The following is a 15853-nucleotide window of genomic DNA, read 5'->3' on the forward strand; positions in this document are numbered from 1 at the left end:
GGGCCCATTCCTGCCATGTGAACTTCTTCAGAACAGATGTCACCTGGCTGACACTCTGAAGGGCATAATCAGTGGCAAAGGTCTACTGGGCTTTTAAAGGAATGAGGTTGTGAGTACGTATAGCACAGATAATGAGAGGTAACTAACTAGAGCATCTCTTGGTACATCACTTTGAAGAAAATGGTCCAGTCAAACCTGGCTGGAGACTCCTATGGTTTGTGGGAACATGTAGTTACAACTGACCTCTTTATGAGTGACAAACTTTCAACTTCGTAATAATGGTCAAATTCTCAACTGTCTGTATTATTTCTCCTGGATATTTTGTGATCCTAAAGATTTCAATGGAGCTTAGGGCCTGATAAAATTAAGGCAAGTCCTAACGAGGGCTCTCAGGCAGTTCTGGAGGGCTAATTTGAAAATATCTGATATTGTACACAAACACTGGGACATGTTTCAGACAGCCATGACAGTGACACACGCGGTTTGTCCTACCGTATCTCAGGATCGGCTTCTAGTATACATAAGGGGTCAAACAAAAATGGGCCTAGAACAGAAATGTCTCCCTCTTCAAAATCCTTCAATTGTTCCAAACTCCTAAGGCATATTTAACTGTTTTGACATCACCCCCTGACTTGTTCACCCAAGCCCCCTTTACTAATTGTTTTCAAAGAGGAAGTCGTGGCGCATTGCTGGGGTTGTGGAATCAACTTAGTGGTTTGCCACTGGTGCCTTCAGAGAGTGGAGAATAATAATATAGAAGAGAACACAGGTGGGGCACATAGCTTAATTTTGTTAAATGTAAGTTTTTGATCATGTGCGTGTGTGCACCAGATCATGCAGCTAGATTGCATTTCTTTCAATAGGTATTCAACCAGATGTTTGAAAGCCATTGCTCCAGGCGTGGCCTCACCAATCTTCCGTTTCTGCTCTTTCATAATTGCATGTCTCTGCACACACAAAGTACTTCTCTTGTATGACTGGCAAACACTGACTTCAGTTTTTGAGCCATTCAAGCATCATCTCTTTTGTGAAACCTTTGCTCATCTCCAGGTCATCAGCAGTTGGTGACACAAACCTTCACAGCGTCAGTCTGTAAGCTTCCGTAAAGACTGCCCATGCTTTATGCATTTTTGGGTCTTCAGTGTTTAGCATAGTCAACTAAGTAATATCACTAAAGAGTTTACTAAATATTTTTTACTGAAGCTCCAAGTTCAATATGCTGCTATTCAGTCTTTCAAAACACTTGAAGCCTGAAAAGGAGTCTCTTAAAACAAGTTTAAATCATTTTCTACTAAAACCTGCTATTTCACTACACAGTATTTTACTCACCACAATTATATTCATTTTAAAGTAAAAACAGAAATAGGTAAGATAGTAATTATTCTCCAAGAATGCAGTTTAAAATTGCTCTTTATTATTTTTATTTGCTACCAATAATTTTATTGTAAGAAATACAAAAGGTATGACAAATATACAAACCATTTTCTTTTTACTTCAATTTAGCTTTTGCATAAGTGAAAACAAGGAAATTGACAGTGATATTTCAACACCAATTCTTAAAAACAACAACAACAGTGATTTCCATTATCTGACAATAAATACCTCAATTTGCATTCTAGCACCCAGTAAGACATCCAGTTTCCAAAGGATGATTGATCTGTAACCCTCTGAGTTTTCCGACATGTTACCTTTGCCCTTGCAACAGTTACCCCAGGCAGTTCTTTCTTTCCAAAGAAATCCTAGAGGAAGGCGCTGCCTCTGACCTCAGAGACCCTGTGGTCACAATGCATCCCTTCCTTGAACTACGTTTTAAAACAGATTGCTAGTGATGGAGTATTTAATGTAAGTTTTGGTAGTCCTTGGATTACACATTTTACACGCTACAAACACTTTTCTATTTTCCTTTTCAAGTGGGAAGAGTCTAGATAAACTGTGTTGTATTTTCATCTACCTAAAGGGAAGGAAGCAAGGTCATTCAGCCCAGGGCGCTATGAAGAGGGTCACTTTACAGATAGGCTTTATTTTTTTCTCTCTCTTTTTTTGTCTCAAGAGAGCTTTCTGTGTGGAATGGAGGGAAGGTCGCTAGAGGAGCCCTTCCCAATCTGCTCCTTTCTACACCTGAGGCTAACCATCTGGATAGGCTGCAGGGCCCCTGCTTCCAGAGGGCTGCCCTGCACCCGCACGCAGGGTAAGCACAGGGTCTGTTCCCCGTGAGGAAGGATGCCCAGGTAAACCTGATGGGCTAGTGTGGTAACTCTCAATCTTACATACAGAGAAAGGAGCAGAAGCAATATCTACCACTAAGCCACCTGCCGACATTCTTGTAAGACTGTTCTAGGCAGTGAATTTCTATACTGCTTCTTTGACTTGCTGAACCCAAAGCACCAAAACAGAGCATTCGTAGCAACATGAGCAAATGGAATGAGAGTAATTTTGCACCTTTGAGGAACATGCACCCTTGTAAGTCTGTACCCTGATATTACAACAGCAGAATGAGTTTCAAGTATGAAGAAATACAGTAGAAATGTAGCCTGTAGATGGACAGAAAACAGCAGCCTGGAATGTGCTTTATAGTCTTGGTTAGTTTTTCTCTCTGTACCACAGCCAAAACTGAATGCTCTGTAGAATGACTTGGTTTTAAAATCAAGATGCATACAAAGAGGCTAGAAGGTGATGGTGCTGTGAGCACACTCTGTGCCCAGCACTAGGAACCTTCTGTGGAACGACTGTGGCCAGCTGAAGGTCAAGTAAGGGTGGTGGCCAAGCCTGAACAGCCTAAAGCACCTCTCATCATATCCTTGCTGCCCAAAGAGCGGCAGAGGATGGCAGCACCATACAGACAGGCCAGCATGGGGGCAGGAGCGCTTTAGTGGGAGGGAGGAAGGGAGGCTGTGGATGGAGGGACATTAGTTATCCTGGGCTGGTTCACACAGCCTAGATGTTCAAAGTAAGATGTTTCTACTTTACAAAGTAAAAAAGAAAAAAGAAAGCTTACTGGGTGTGAAAGCCTTGTTGAAACCTAGAAGAAAGTTTTAACTAGGCCTATGGGACTGTAACAACACAAATAATTTTACAATGAATGCAAATGTGCTTTTACAGACCTCAGAAACGATAATGCTATATAAAACCCTCTCCTAACCTGCCCTCTACAGGAACTGATACTGTGCTTTTCTTAACACGTACTGCTCTTCTTTACCAATCACTTGCCGATCAACCTTCACATCAAACTTAAGATACCAGAAATGCAACAAGCTTTTGAGGTGTTGGGACTGGTCACTGTTCAAATCCATCATCAACTAATGTACATGCAGTCCTTGTTTTTATAACCAGACTGGGTTGCTTCTGTACACAGCAAGTTGCCTGAAGCATGGAAACTTGACCTTCTCCATCTGACATGTTCTTGAAGCCTCAAGGCACAAGCAGAGTTCTGTTTTTATAGAAAACTCCCACTGCTCTCCTTTCAAAGGTCCTGCCTGTTCCCACTACTGTACCCAACACCTACATGGGCACTACATCGTGTAAGGGAAGCTTCTTCTCTAGGCCAGGTAAGAGGAGGCACCACCCAGGCACCTATCTCCGCATCCCATCTACTCTGATGGCCATCTGGCAGAGATCCTCAATTAAGGCGGTATCTGATGCTTTTCTATCTCTAAATTTTTACTGTATTTTCACACTCTAGCATATGCACATTTTATAAAAGAACAACTATAAGGTCCTTTGCTTTTATTCCTTTACATAATGATGAAAACACCTAAACACAAATATACTTCATCTACAGACTTAAATTCTACCGATCATGTTAAATGCATGCAGCTTATCTGGGGGCTTATTCTAATTTTAATTTTCTTATCTTCATCAAGACCATGATAATGAACATTAAATGCAAATCCTAATGTGTCCTGCCTTCAGTTGCCCTTTCACAGGACTAGTGTGATTCAGAAATAAATAATATACATGAATAATAATAGAAATAATTTATGCAAATGTAGAACAACTTGAAATAGAAATTCCCCACCTCCTTAAGTGCTGATCTGAGGGCACCATGAATAGTTGATGCTATTTGCTCCATGTACTAGCTAACATACCTGTTACTGGTCATAGGAAAATAAATGAATACAGAATATGTGAGGAGCTATAATATTCACATGTACATTGTTGCAAACACAGGACCAAAATGAGAAGATATATAATGCACCTGAGGGGGCGGTGTTCAAGAAATGTATTACTGCTGGGATCTGTTTTCAATTTTCTGAGGCTTCAAGGTCAAATTCAGAGTTGCTGGTGGTCACAGAAATATTGCTAGTTAATAAATATTATTGCATTTCATAAACCTTAAGATTAGAAACTTTCAAGTAAGGGTACAAAGGCTATACCTTCAGACTGTAAGCTAAGCAGGTCAACAGAATTTGGCCAGAAAACACAGAGAATTAGAAATTAAATTACTGTGTGGTTTTATGCTTGCTGATTAGTGCTACAGTCATGGTTTTTTAGAGCAATCTGTAGTTATGTGCCCCCTTTCAGAAATCTTACCTCCATTTGAAAATCCAAACTCCTAGAGAAGGGGTTATTTGCTTGGCCAAAGAATTCACACACACGTTTCCTCTGAACAGGAAAATCCCCTACCACATGAGAAAATTTCCTTCCATTACTTTACTAAGAAAACAGAGAAAGAAGAAATGAGACACTAAAGAGTTAGGAGATTTTGCCAACTGAGGATGAAGCAGAAAATAAATTTCCAAAACAAAACTTTTCCAGGCATATTTTTGCCATCATATATGTAGAATGATAGAAAATAAAAAAATAAAAAAAATCTCTCCTGTAATTATACATCTTCTCTTAAAAAAGAAAAAAAGCTGAGCTTAGAGCTTGAGAGATGCCTGGTAGACGCTTCATGCAGAGCAGCATCTCTTTATACCCGGACTTTCGAAGAATTGTGTTGTACTTATGCACAGAAGGCACCTGTTTGCTTCCAGGGACATTTTACTTTCTAAGGTTGCAGAACAGATGCCTCTGAGCCAGCAGCAGGGCATATGGACCTCGGACAGTATCCTGCCGGGTCTGTACATCATTTCAGGCACTAACAGGTGGGCGGCGGGCGGGTCCCAGCCAGCCCCACTGCCACTCTACTGCCAAAGGGCGGGGGGCCGGGCCGCGCACCCCGAAGGCTTTCAAGTGGGAGTCAAGTTTTGAACCGAGCAAATAGAGTTCAGACTGGCCCAACTAATCACAAACTCGAGGTTTGAATTTGGCCTTCCACTTAGGGGCTTTAACTGGAATCTACTTCAGCGGGATTTTAAGCAGAGGGATGCGGCCGGAGGTTTCTCAAGGAGCCTGTGACAGCCCCTGGTGTGTGCTGCACTTTGAGTCAGTAACAGTCACTGAGACTTGCCTGCCCGCTACTCTGAAGGAACGTTAAGCAGGCACTATCGAGTTACGGCTACTCAGAAGGAATAAGCTGCCCTCTGTTACGCTGTGCTAAGGAAACTCTTTGACAAATACTATTATTTCCTTCCTCCTAAATTTCAGTGACACTATTGAAGAAAATGACTTCTGAAATTAACTAAAATCAACTGGGGGATAATGAGTCTCTGAGCAGACCTGTGAATTAAAACCTAAGGCTGCATGGAGATTTGTATGCATGTAAAGTTGCCAAAGAACTGGGAAAGTGGAAAAATTAAGGACTTATGTAGATATACTCCTAAGGTATTATGTTCATAGACGAATTTTTGAAGAATTAGAATTTCTTGCGAATTTACACCTGTGATTATATAGATGTAAAAATCAGATCTTTTAATATTTTAGTGCTCTGTTTCAGCATAGCAATTCCTTAGGAAAACATTTTAATCTGTTTAACAGTCTGCTTAATTACTGATGCATTACTCATTTTGTCATCTGATTTTTATATTAGGATTTAAAGTTTTATTAATGTTTGAAGGCCACCATGGTAAGGAATGTGAAAGCGGGAGAGAAGAGGAGAGGGTATGGTGGCTGGGGCCATTGAGGAGTTTTAGACTCCTGATAAAACAATGCTACTCACAGATGAATGCTGCTTTTTTAGTAATAAACCTATCTACCTTTGTTAACTTCTGTACCTAGTGAGGTGTAGAAAAGTGAGGTTACTGGGTACCTCAAAAAATGTTTTGAGTAAATGAATGGCTAGGCTCTCTTTAGGCACTTAAATGATGGAAATGGGTATATTATCCACCCTCAAGAACAATTTACTTGCAGACAATTGTTCAGAACCTAGCAAACAATCAAAATAGATCTAAATTAAAGAATGTTAAGAAGACTATTAATCATCTTGACAAGTAAGTGACAAGCAAGAGTTGAATATGTGCAGAAAAACAGAATGAAGCCTTCAGAAGTACCTCTTTAGCCTTGCTCAGATTTTTTTCCCCCCATGAAAGTGCCACCTTGTGGGATATACTGGAATAAAACAAGAAAGCCCATCTCTTTAGGACAGTGAATTTTAAAAGTTTGCAAGCAAAAGTCCCCTCCCTTTCCTACCATATTAACTTCAATATGCTGTAACAGTACTTAAATAGATGCTTGAAAAAAGCTTGTATTTATTTTCAAGTGGCTTTTGTTTTCTTCTTCAAGGCCAGAGCACCATTACCAAGGAAACATAAATATGTTGATGGAAGTTCATTCATTCACCTAAATTAACTCTCTGCGAATGCTAAGAAGTATAAAACATTTTGAAAGCTGATTTGTACTTTGTTAAAAAAAACAATTGAGGAAAAACATTTAAAAAATCAGACTCCTCCTCCTTCTACATTTCTGTTGTTTACAAAGTTCAGAAGATAGAAAAGGCCAAAGGAATATTTTTGGTTTATTTTCTGAGAAAGTACAAGTTAGAAATGCTTGAGATATAGTTATATAACAAAACTGAGTTGAAAATTGCATTGATAGGAAATGAAAACGCTATTTTCTAATGCTTTTGGGGAAAACACTATTACTAATTATCTGAGGATACACATTGCTTGACAGATTTCTGGTAGTTTCAACCTGCTTTTCCACTGTGCAGAAGGAACATGTAACTGTTTTCCTAATCATACATGTAAATGTATTGAATGCACATATAAATGTTTTGGGTCTCACTATTTTTTCAAAAATCTCGGTGGCATAGGAAACACATGCCTTTTTAAATATTATTATTATTATTATATACAGTGCACATTCTAGACTTGTGTAACAAGTGTAGCCTCACATGGCTGCTTTTTCCATGAAGTGAGGAAGGAATATGGATGGTTTAATTTGCTTAGCTCACCCTATGCAATGGTAACTTCCTGGACCAGCTTTTCCATAAAATTTGTTTTTGAACATATCAAGTTAATAGTTGCATAAATTCTTACCATATATTTGTTAATAAAATATAACTTTGAAACTATCCTTCTTTGAATACTTTCAATTTTCCAGAGTTTTCTCTATTGCCCACTGTTTTTTTTAAAGATTTAGAAATCATATAACATCTTTATTTTTATAATATGAAGACACTTTTATGGGTCATAATGTAACACATGCATTCTTTTGAATCCTATCAATAGCTAAGAATTTGTAATATTTCAATATTTTCTTTCCAAGGTAAATATTCTACAGTTTCTGTATTAACACAATCAAGTAATTACAGTAACTTATTAACTTTTAACATTATTTTTTCCTTGACTCAACTATGGAACAAAGCTTGCTTTTGGAAAATGAGACATTCTCTCATGTGCTTATCATAAAAATAGTCAAGTTGTCACTTAAAAGAAGCAATTCTTTGGAGAGAAGAATTTTAAAGTTTATGATGTTATGCTATTAGGAATCTTACATGATTTAATTTCCACAAAGGAATGAGAATTGCCATTACTAACTTTTATAGGCATCATTTTAAAGAGAAGCAGCTATAGCTAGTTAAAAACTCAATTTAAATACATAATTTAAGGTTTAAAATATTTGGTACTAGTTAAGTTTTTTCTCATCCAGATGGAGAGTATCACATTCTGGAGTCAAACTATAAATTTCTCTATTAAAAGGTACATTCTTTCTTAAAGATAGTAATCCTGTGCATTCTGACATTTCCATTTTTACTTAAAACTAAAAGGCTGAGATTTTATTCTTAGGTGAGTATTTTGAATTATTTATAGTAAGTCACCTGGGGCTAAATGAAAAGTCTGCCATTCATAGTTTGTGTTTCCTGAGAAAATCATGAGAATACAGCGGCTGAAGTGGCCTGTAGTTTTCTTTCAAAACCAGTTTTTTGCTCCTTGAGTTCCCATCCACTTCAAAGGAAAGACAAAGTGGGAGGCTCCAACGCACAGCATTCTTATGAGCTCTTGGGAATTGTGTTTTTAAGATTATAAGGTTAGGGCCTTATTACCTTTGGCCACATGATAGCTTATGATGCCTTAAATGGACAGGTTTCTCTTTACTCTTTTTAAATATAGGGTTTTACAACTGTGCACTGCACATCAATTCCTATAGTGCCTGGGCCACCAGAACAGAATATTGTATAGAAACTATCAGGCACATTCTTGCATCATCTTAGCAAGAAATTCAAATGGGATTTCAAATCCATCACCATATTTTTACTGCTCTGAGCTGCTTCAATACAACCCTGTGGCAGTATGACCTTTTCAGCTAACTACTGCCTAGCTTTTGGCAAAGATGTTTGAAACCATATGTCACAGAAGAATAAGCTTTGTTCAGTAAGTTTGAATTCTGCTATATGCTTCAAAGTGCCGTAATGGCAAAGGTGCTTGTGTGGGATCTGGATTTTAGAAGTGGTGAGCCTGGATGTACAGGACAGAAAACAAGAGGGTAATCACTCGAGTGTTAAGAACCACAGGGATGGAAGAGCTGGGACAGACTCTTAACAAGTTCAGAGAGGCCAAGATGGCCTCTCATTCTGCCTCTCAGAGCATAATTTGCCAAGTATCTAATGCCAAAATGTTTGTGCTTTAAGTTTTCTTTATAAACACTGCTGTGAAATGAACCAAAAGCACATGCTAGAAATAAAAGTTCAGCTTTCTATTTGTTTAAAATTCTAAGAATGCGGAAAAATTCCAGTTTAGAACAGCTGCATTTTTCTCGAGAGAACTTATGAAAAACTTTTGCAGAAGCAAAAACTCTGGTTATGTTCACTCTAACCATGGATATGAACCAAAAAGCTCATGATGCATCAGTGCAGTGACTTTTACAGTTTGATTTCTTGGCCCGAGCAAAAATGTCTTTGTATTTTGACCTCTGATCAAAGGAAAGGCAGAAGTTACTTTTCCAGGGGAGAGGGTCAGTACACCTTGCCATGAATACTCTGGATTTATTATATCTCAAGCATTTACAGTGATGACAAAACAACCAATAGTGTCACAATGAAGAAGTATAAAACATTCTTATGGCCCATCTTCTCATTCTTATCTTGCTAAAATAGAAAAATTTTCCTGCTCTTCTGTCACTGAACAAGAACAATGTGAAACATTTATGTATTAGAAAAGAATGATTCCCAACCCAAAAAGCTTTCAAAGAGAAAGGTCTCCTAAATTTTCTCTCGTTCAAGCTAGCCACATAGACTATGAAGCTAGGAGGAATTCAGGAAGGCTTGACAGTGAATAAAACATCATTTTCTACTGATGGGAGCCATGTCCATTCTTTGAAAACCCTAACTCTAAACATTGTCTAACTATTGCATGCACTAAAACATGAGTCAGAAACAAAGGTAGCTAAACTTCCCAGAAGATACTCCATTTCTGTGTCTTCTGGTTACTAGAGCTGGCTGAGCACTAATTACTTATAAGGCAGAGATGACATGGAAGATTAAGGATTGTAGAGAAAATGGCAAGAGAACAAGTAAAACTGTTCACAGTGCCCAGGTCAGGCTTGCTCTGCAGGAAGCGGGAGTGTGCACACAGCACTAGAAACAAGCATAACCTGGGGGAGGGAGAAAAGATCATTTTATAGAGTAAAAATGTATTTCTAAAAATAGTTAAAGACATTCCCTCAGATACTACACTCGCAATATACTCTATACAAATGCAAAACACTAAGTAACAGTTTAAAGCCATCTATGTGCTGGTGATAGAGAAGACCCAGTCTTCTACTCATTGTCTAGGTAACACCAGTGACTGCCAGGCAGGAAGATCACACTAGACCAAGGATGTAGGGGACCCTGCTAGGATAGCAGAATTGGAGCCATAGGCTACAATCTGAATCTTACTATTTATGAAAGGTTCACTAATAGAAAAAAGCAGGAGATGCACGGGAACAACTTAAGCGATCTGCTCTTAGTTATGTAATGACAGCATTATATGTTGGAGGCCTTGGGGGATAGATAAGGAGGATAGTTTGCAAACAAGGCAGTGCATGGTAGAAAAAGTACAGTGTAATAGGTGGGGAAAACTTAAATGTCATTCCTGTCTCTAGTTGGAGAGAACTATTCTCCATGGACAGGAAACAGTTTCTGACAAATTCCTAAGATCAAAAACAAAGCAAAATAACAAAAAACAATAAGGAAATAAATCTCAAACCAGGAAATAAAGGCTTTCTCTATTTTTTTTTTTTGACAATTTTACCTATTTGAGGTACACTCCCTAAATCTATATAAGTAAGAAAAAGCGTATAGGGTATTTTTCATAAGGAACAATAAAGCATATTATACAGGTTAAAATTGACTTACAATGTGTAAATTCAGCTTTTGAAGAGTAGATAATGTGTGCTTTAAGAAACAGCTCTCTTAAATGATACTAGAATTTTCTTTTTGCTGAATGTATAAAACTTCACCTGGATAGTGAACCTTTCACTGCTAGCAGATTTACTGCTTTTGGCCAGAAAAGAAATTTTGAGGAAAGAGGCTCACCTTTCTAATTTGAGAAGCCCCTTCTGGTGAACCACCTTCAGTCAACAGATGCCTGTTATTTATAGGTCACTCTGAGTCTTTAGAATTCAATTATTCTTATCATTTACAGGAAGTAACACTTTAAGAGATCAAGAATCTCTCTCTCTCTCTCTCTCTCTCTCTCTCACACACACACACACACACACACACACTCACTCACTCACTCACTCACTCACTCACTCACTCACTCATTCAAAAGTACCAAATCAGGCTCCACCAGCTGCAGAGGGATTACATCATAACTCAGCTGTGCCTGGATTGCTCACGTTACACTGGCAGCATTCAAGGTTAGAAAAATGAAATGGCAGCACAATTGGTCAGCAGCTTCTCTTCTGGAATTTTTCCCAGGTTCTTGAAACAAACAAACAGACAAACAAACAAATAAATGAATGAACATAAAGCTGCAATCACTCTTGCATTGATTTTAAAACAGTAAACTAGGCGGTTTCCTTGGAGAAGCAGAGCCCATCCAGAAGACAGCAGCTAGAAGGTCTCCAGCCAGTGATCCTCGACAGCTCTGAAGGGCTTACTCAGGGGGACCCATCAGCTACCAAGGCTGTTCTCCGGGTGACCAGCTCAAGGCAGCGGCTCAGACTTCAGGCTGTATTCATCTCAGAGCTGTTTTGGCTGGGTGGCAGATGGGAATCCAGGTTCTCCTTGAACCTCTCCAGGTCGTGGAAGTATGGGTGAGACAGGGCACTGTAGGCAGATATTCTTTTGGTTGGATTAAATGTCAAGCACTTCTGTGATAGAGAAAGAATAATTGATTGACACAGAACATGTCCATTTAAAAAATGTGCTTACACAGTTATACACTTCTTCACTGCCACTGAAGTGAGTTGGTTTTCTAAATGTCTACAAATTTCAGTCCTCTATAGAATCTAAAGACTTATCATTATCATGGTTATGCAAACCTCTTCCATATAACCTGGGCTTCTGCCCTTGAGGGGCTCACAGTCCTAGTCAGGTCCTGACTGGATTATGGACCCTTCTAATACTCTTGAATGCTACTGACCTACAGAAACACATACAAAGAGATAATTCTACATATAATAATTTTTGGGTCCCCTGGAATCTTATTTATCCCGAGCTCCCTACCAGTTTATGGGTGCCGGCCTCTCCAAAAGTGTCTTCTGAAAATCAAAGAGCAAAAGGGCAAGCAGAGGAAGGAGTTTGTCTGTAGAATGATTCTATTGTCCCTAATAGTTATTAACATTTTGAGTAAAACTTTACAAGGGCTGATTCCCAAAGGATAGGAAAGCAGGGGCAAAGTCCTTGAGTTCTCACTTCCCAGGGTCCAAGAAGGAGAAAATTAGGTAGTGGCATTAAAGAAGGAAGCAGTCAGTTTAATCCCTGGGACATAGGAATGAAGAAAAAAAAGTTGTGGGAATATACTCAAGATACAGAGACATGTCTATTTCTGTATAGTCCTCTCTAGAGGACTGTCTGGGAGGAAGCCCTGTCTCTACAGATATACTGATGGCTTAGAGATGGGAAGAGTGGACAGAGGAGGAGAAATCCTTAGCTTAATGTGGAGGTGTGTGAGATCACACACTTTACTACAAAGGCATCTTCAGGGCATTGCTATTTCACACAGGGGACGAGGGGGCACTGAGCATCCTCTAGGGCCCTCATTGAAACACCTCTTTCAATACATTTCTTAATACATTATGTCCTATAGAAATATTGTTAGAAAAGGGGGCTAAGTTCTATTATTGCTCTACTTGAGCAGAACAATTGGCTGGCTTGAGAATTAATTTTAAAATCTTGTGAAATAATCCTGGTTTTGTAAGAAAATCTGATTTACTTGCCAAATAATTGACTTATAAAATAAGCTTTGGATTTACAACTTAGTCAAGAGCTGAATTCTATAGTGGATTGGAGCATTTTTCAGCACATACTCCCTTTCTCCCCATGGAAGGGGTATTCTTTCCTCTACTGAAGTTGCCTTTGGCCTTGTAACTTGCTTTTACCAATGTGGACAGAAGTAGCAGGGTTCCTCTTTCAAGCCTTGGTCTTTGGGGGCATTCTATGTTTCTGCTTGCCTTTCTGGGAATATCTATATTCCACCATGAGAAAAATACACCCCAGGGATATGAAGCCCCTCTGGCCTGGGCACCAGAATGAAACACAGGGAGAAGACCTATACTTGACCAACAGGCTGAAGCAGAGCTGTCTCTGCCAATCTGCTGAGCATGAGCAGGAAATGCTTACTGTAGTATATGCTAGGGACATACTCTCTGGGTTGGCTGGTATGCAGCAAAAGCAGACTAATACAAAGACACCCCCAAAAATGTATCTCAGGCTCTGAAAGCAGTTAGATGGCAGGACCGCTAAAATTTTTTTCAGCGAAAGCATCATGTTTGGAATAAGTACTCAGCTTCTCAGGTTATGCATGATGAAGGGGACAAAACTAATAAAGATGTGTAGGTTTTGGTTGTTAAAAATAATTACTCCCTTGGGTTGCTGTATTAGTATGCATGAATTATATATGTTAAGAGCATTTATAAATGTTAATGTATACACCCTTTCATAAATGACTGAGGCATTACAAGGTCAACCTTTTTTCAGGTAGAAATGGGTTAACTCAAAGTGCTAAACATTTCAATGTTAATTGTTTCTCTAATAAAACAACTTTTAAAAATACCCTTCACTTTACCTCCTTAGTAAGTAATTTTCAATAGATGCAACAGGTACTGCCAAGGTCTTGACTGTGCATCTTGTACAGAGTGGCCTGCTTTCTGCATTAAGGTTTTACTTTGTGTGCCTCTAGCACGGAACAGTGACAGCTTTCAGCAGCTTTTGTGCTTTGAGGTCCTGAGCTCAGGACCTTTCCTTGTGGATATTCTGCTGTGTGCTTAAGTTTCCCTTAGGCTGGATGTCACTGGCTCTGCTTCTTACTCCTCTCCTTCTCCTTTTCACATCTTTGAGGATGTCTGTTGTCCACCCTCTTCCTTGTCTCTTTGGTAAGTTTCTTTATTCCTTTTTCTTTGTCTCCTGCCACTTCTCCAGCCTAGCACTAGTGTGTGCGCTGACTTTGAAAGCCACCACTGCTAGTAGGGGATCCTGAATGAGCACACGGCATTGTCTGTTACCTTTACGTTTTAAGTTCTTCTGAGTGATTCCTACAGATATTGCAGTTAGGAGATATTTTGGATGTTCTGCTAGCTGAAGGAGTAGGACACTTCACCCCTAAAGTTCATTGCTGTGACTGTTTCTGTCCAGAATTCTGTACTAAGAGGAATATTTCATTCAAAGTTCCTGCTGACAAGGAAAGCCTATGGTGGCCGTATTTTATAATACATGATTGACACATGCTCCCAGCACAGCTGCCCGGACTGGACCAGGACTGTGACCTGGCCCTAGGTAGCAAGCTATATCATGGCTTGGCAAAAAGTGAGGGATGGCAGCCAGGTTCCTCGTGGGAATCTGAAGTAGGAAATACTGACGGGGCACGTTAGGAAGTGTTGAAGTTTTGAGAGTGAAGGGACCAGCTAAAGTTAAGGGCAGCAGATGGCATGACTAAAAAGAAGTAATGAAATGGAGAAAAGGCATTCAGGGTGGAGTAAAGGGGTTCCTAAGGGCAGGTGATGACCAGGGCAGAGACAAAGCACTTACACTCTGGGTGGCTTTCCATTTTCAGACCATGTGAAACACTCCATCAAAACCCATTTCTTAAGATAATGCCATTTCATGTCTGTTATTTGAAACCACAGAAAAGTTTTCCTAAATAGCAGGTGAGCCAGCAAGTATGCATACATCTAGTAAGCCTTTGTATAGGTGAACATTCTCCCTTCTAATTAATTTATTTCAAAGGATGTGGTCCAAGGTCCTTAGTGACTGTCTTAGAAAAAAACAATGGGGAGGGAATATAGCTATCCTTATCTGTAACTTGGCAGTGGAAGGAACCTTGGCCTAAGCATCAGAAAATGAGGCACTATCAGGTGAAGATGAAATTAGGGCAGGTCACTGGGAAAATCCATGGCTCTGAAAATAGGCCAACCAATCGCTGTGTCTACAAACAGCTGAAGCATAACATTTCTACTCTTTGTCTACATTTGAAGTTCAGAATATAATGACAGAATGGGAGCACTAGCTCCTCCAGGTCTAGCTCTTTCTGGGCTAGGTATCAAAGGCTGTTAATTCCATGGGTAAAGGATACACTCATTACTCACTGAGCTCCAAACACCGAGTAGTTCAACAGGTTACTTCTCTGCTTTTGTTCTGGCCTCCAAGTACAGGGAATTACGTACAAGGCCAAGTATTATGAGTTTGAATCTCAAAAAGGGGACAGAAGTCCTTAATTTTCAGTGAGGTATTTTATGTGTGCATGGCACATAGGAGCATATGTGTACATGAATCAAGAGGCTTTAAAGGCTGCATTCAAATGAATGCCCAAAATGGCAGATTAAAGTGCATGGGTCACACTCTTTCTCTTTCTATAGGAACTGAAGACATTCCATTACCAAAATGAAACAAAAGCTGCTACCAGTGTGGAAATGGAACCTGTAGTGGCTTCTGCCCTGGGTGGCCGTAGCATGTGATGCTGAACAGATGCTGTGCCCACCACCCCGTGTGAAGGAGGGCAAGTCTCTGACCTGCACAGTGCAGACCAGCTCTGCATCACATGAACTTACCAGAAGTAGGTCTCTGCCTTGTTCATCAATGTCTGTTACAAACTTCTCAATCGGTTGAGGAGATTTTGAGTGGAAAGCCTGCCTGGGAAGGGCCACATCTCTAGGCCAGTCCTCTTCTCCTGGGAGTCCAATTACACTACAAAAGAACCCATAGGTGAACATAAAAATTAGTTTCCAGGCTCAAGTCATTTTCCCACCAAATTCTGGAAGACGGTCAAGTCTGAGGGGCAGGCACAGGGGACACAGAGCCCTAGCACTCCCTGGGACTAGGCCCGGAAGGGGTGTTCTCCTGAACGGATTTCCAGGTTTCAGGAAGATGTGGTGGTAAATGTCTCTGGGTGTC

General features: G+C 39.8%; 1 protein-coding gene across 6 annotated transcripts in view; it reads right to left on the reverse strand.

Moving 5' to 3' along the window:
* Positions 1-1392: 1392 nt before the first annotated feature.
* CDK6 (cyclin dependent kinase 6) overlaps positions 1393-15853 on the reverse strand; it is a 230921-nt gene continuing 216460 nt past the window's right edge. For 5 of the 6 annotated variants that reach the window (XM_036879223.2, XM_036879222.2, XM_036879224.2 and 2 more), the window contains 2 exons: positions 15511-15646; positions 1393-11616 (listed from right to left, as the gene is read on the reverse strand). In XM_036879223.2, the coding sequence (XP_036735118.1) occupies positions 11470-11616; positions 15511-15646 (283 nt within the window). In that variant the 3' untranslated portion in view covers positions 1393-11469. The remainder of the gene's footprint in view (positions 11617-15510; positions 15647-15853) is intronic. The other variant, XM_036879227.2, reaches the window with a different exon arrangement.

The sequence above is a fragment of the Manis pentadactyla genome, chromosome 7 (genome assembly GCF_030020395.1).
Source record: "Manis pentadactyla isolate mManPen7 chromosome 7, mManPen7.hap1, whole genome shotgun sequence".
NCBI classification, from domain to species: domain Eukaryota; kingdom Metazoa; phylum Chordata; class Mammalia; order Pholidota; family Manidae; genus Manis; species Manis pentadactyla.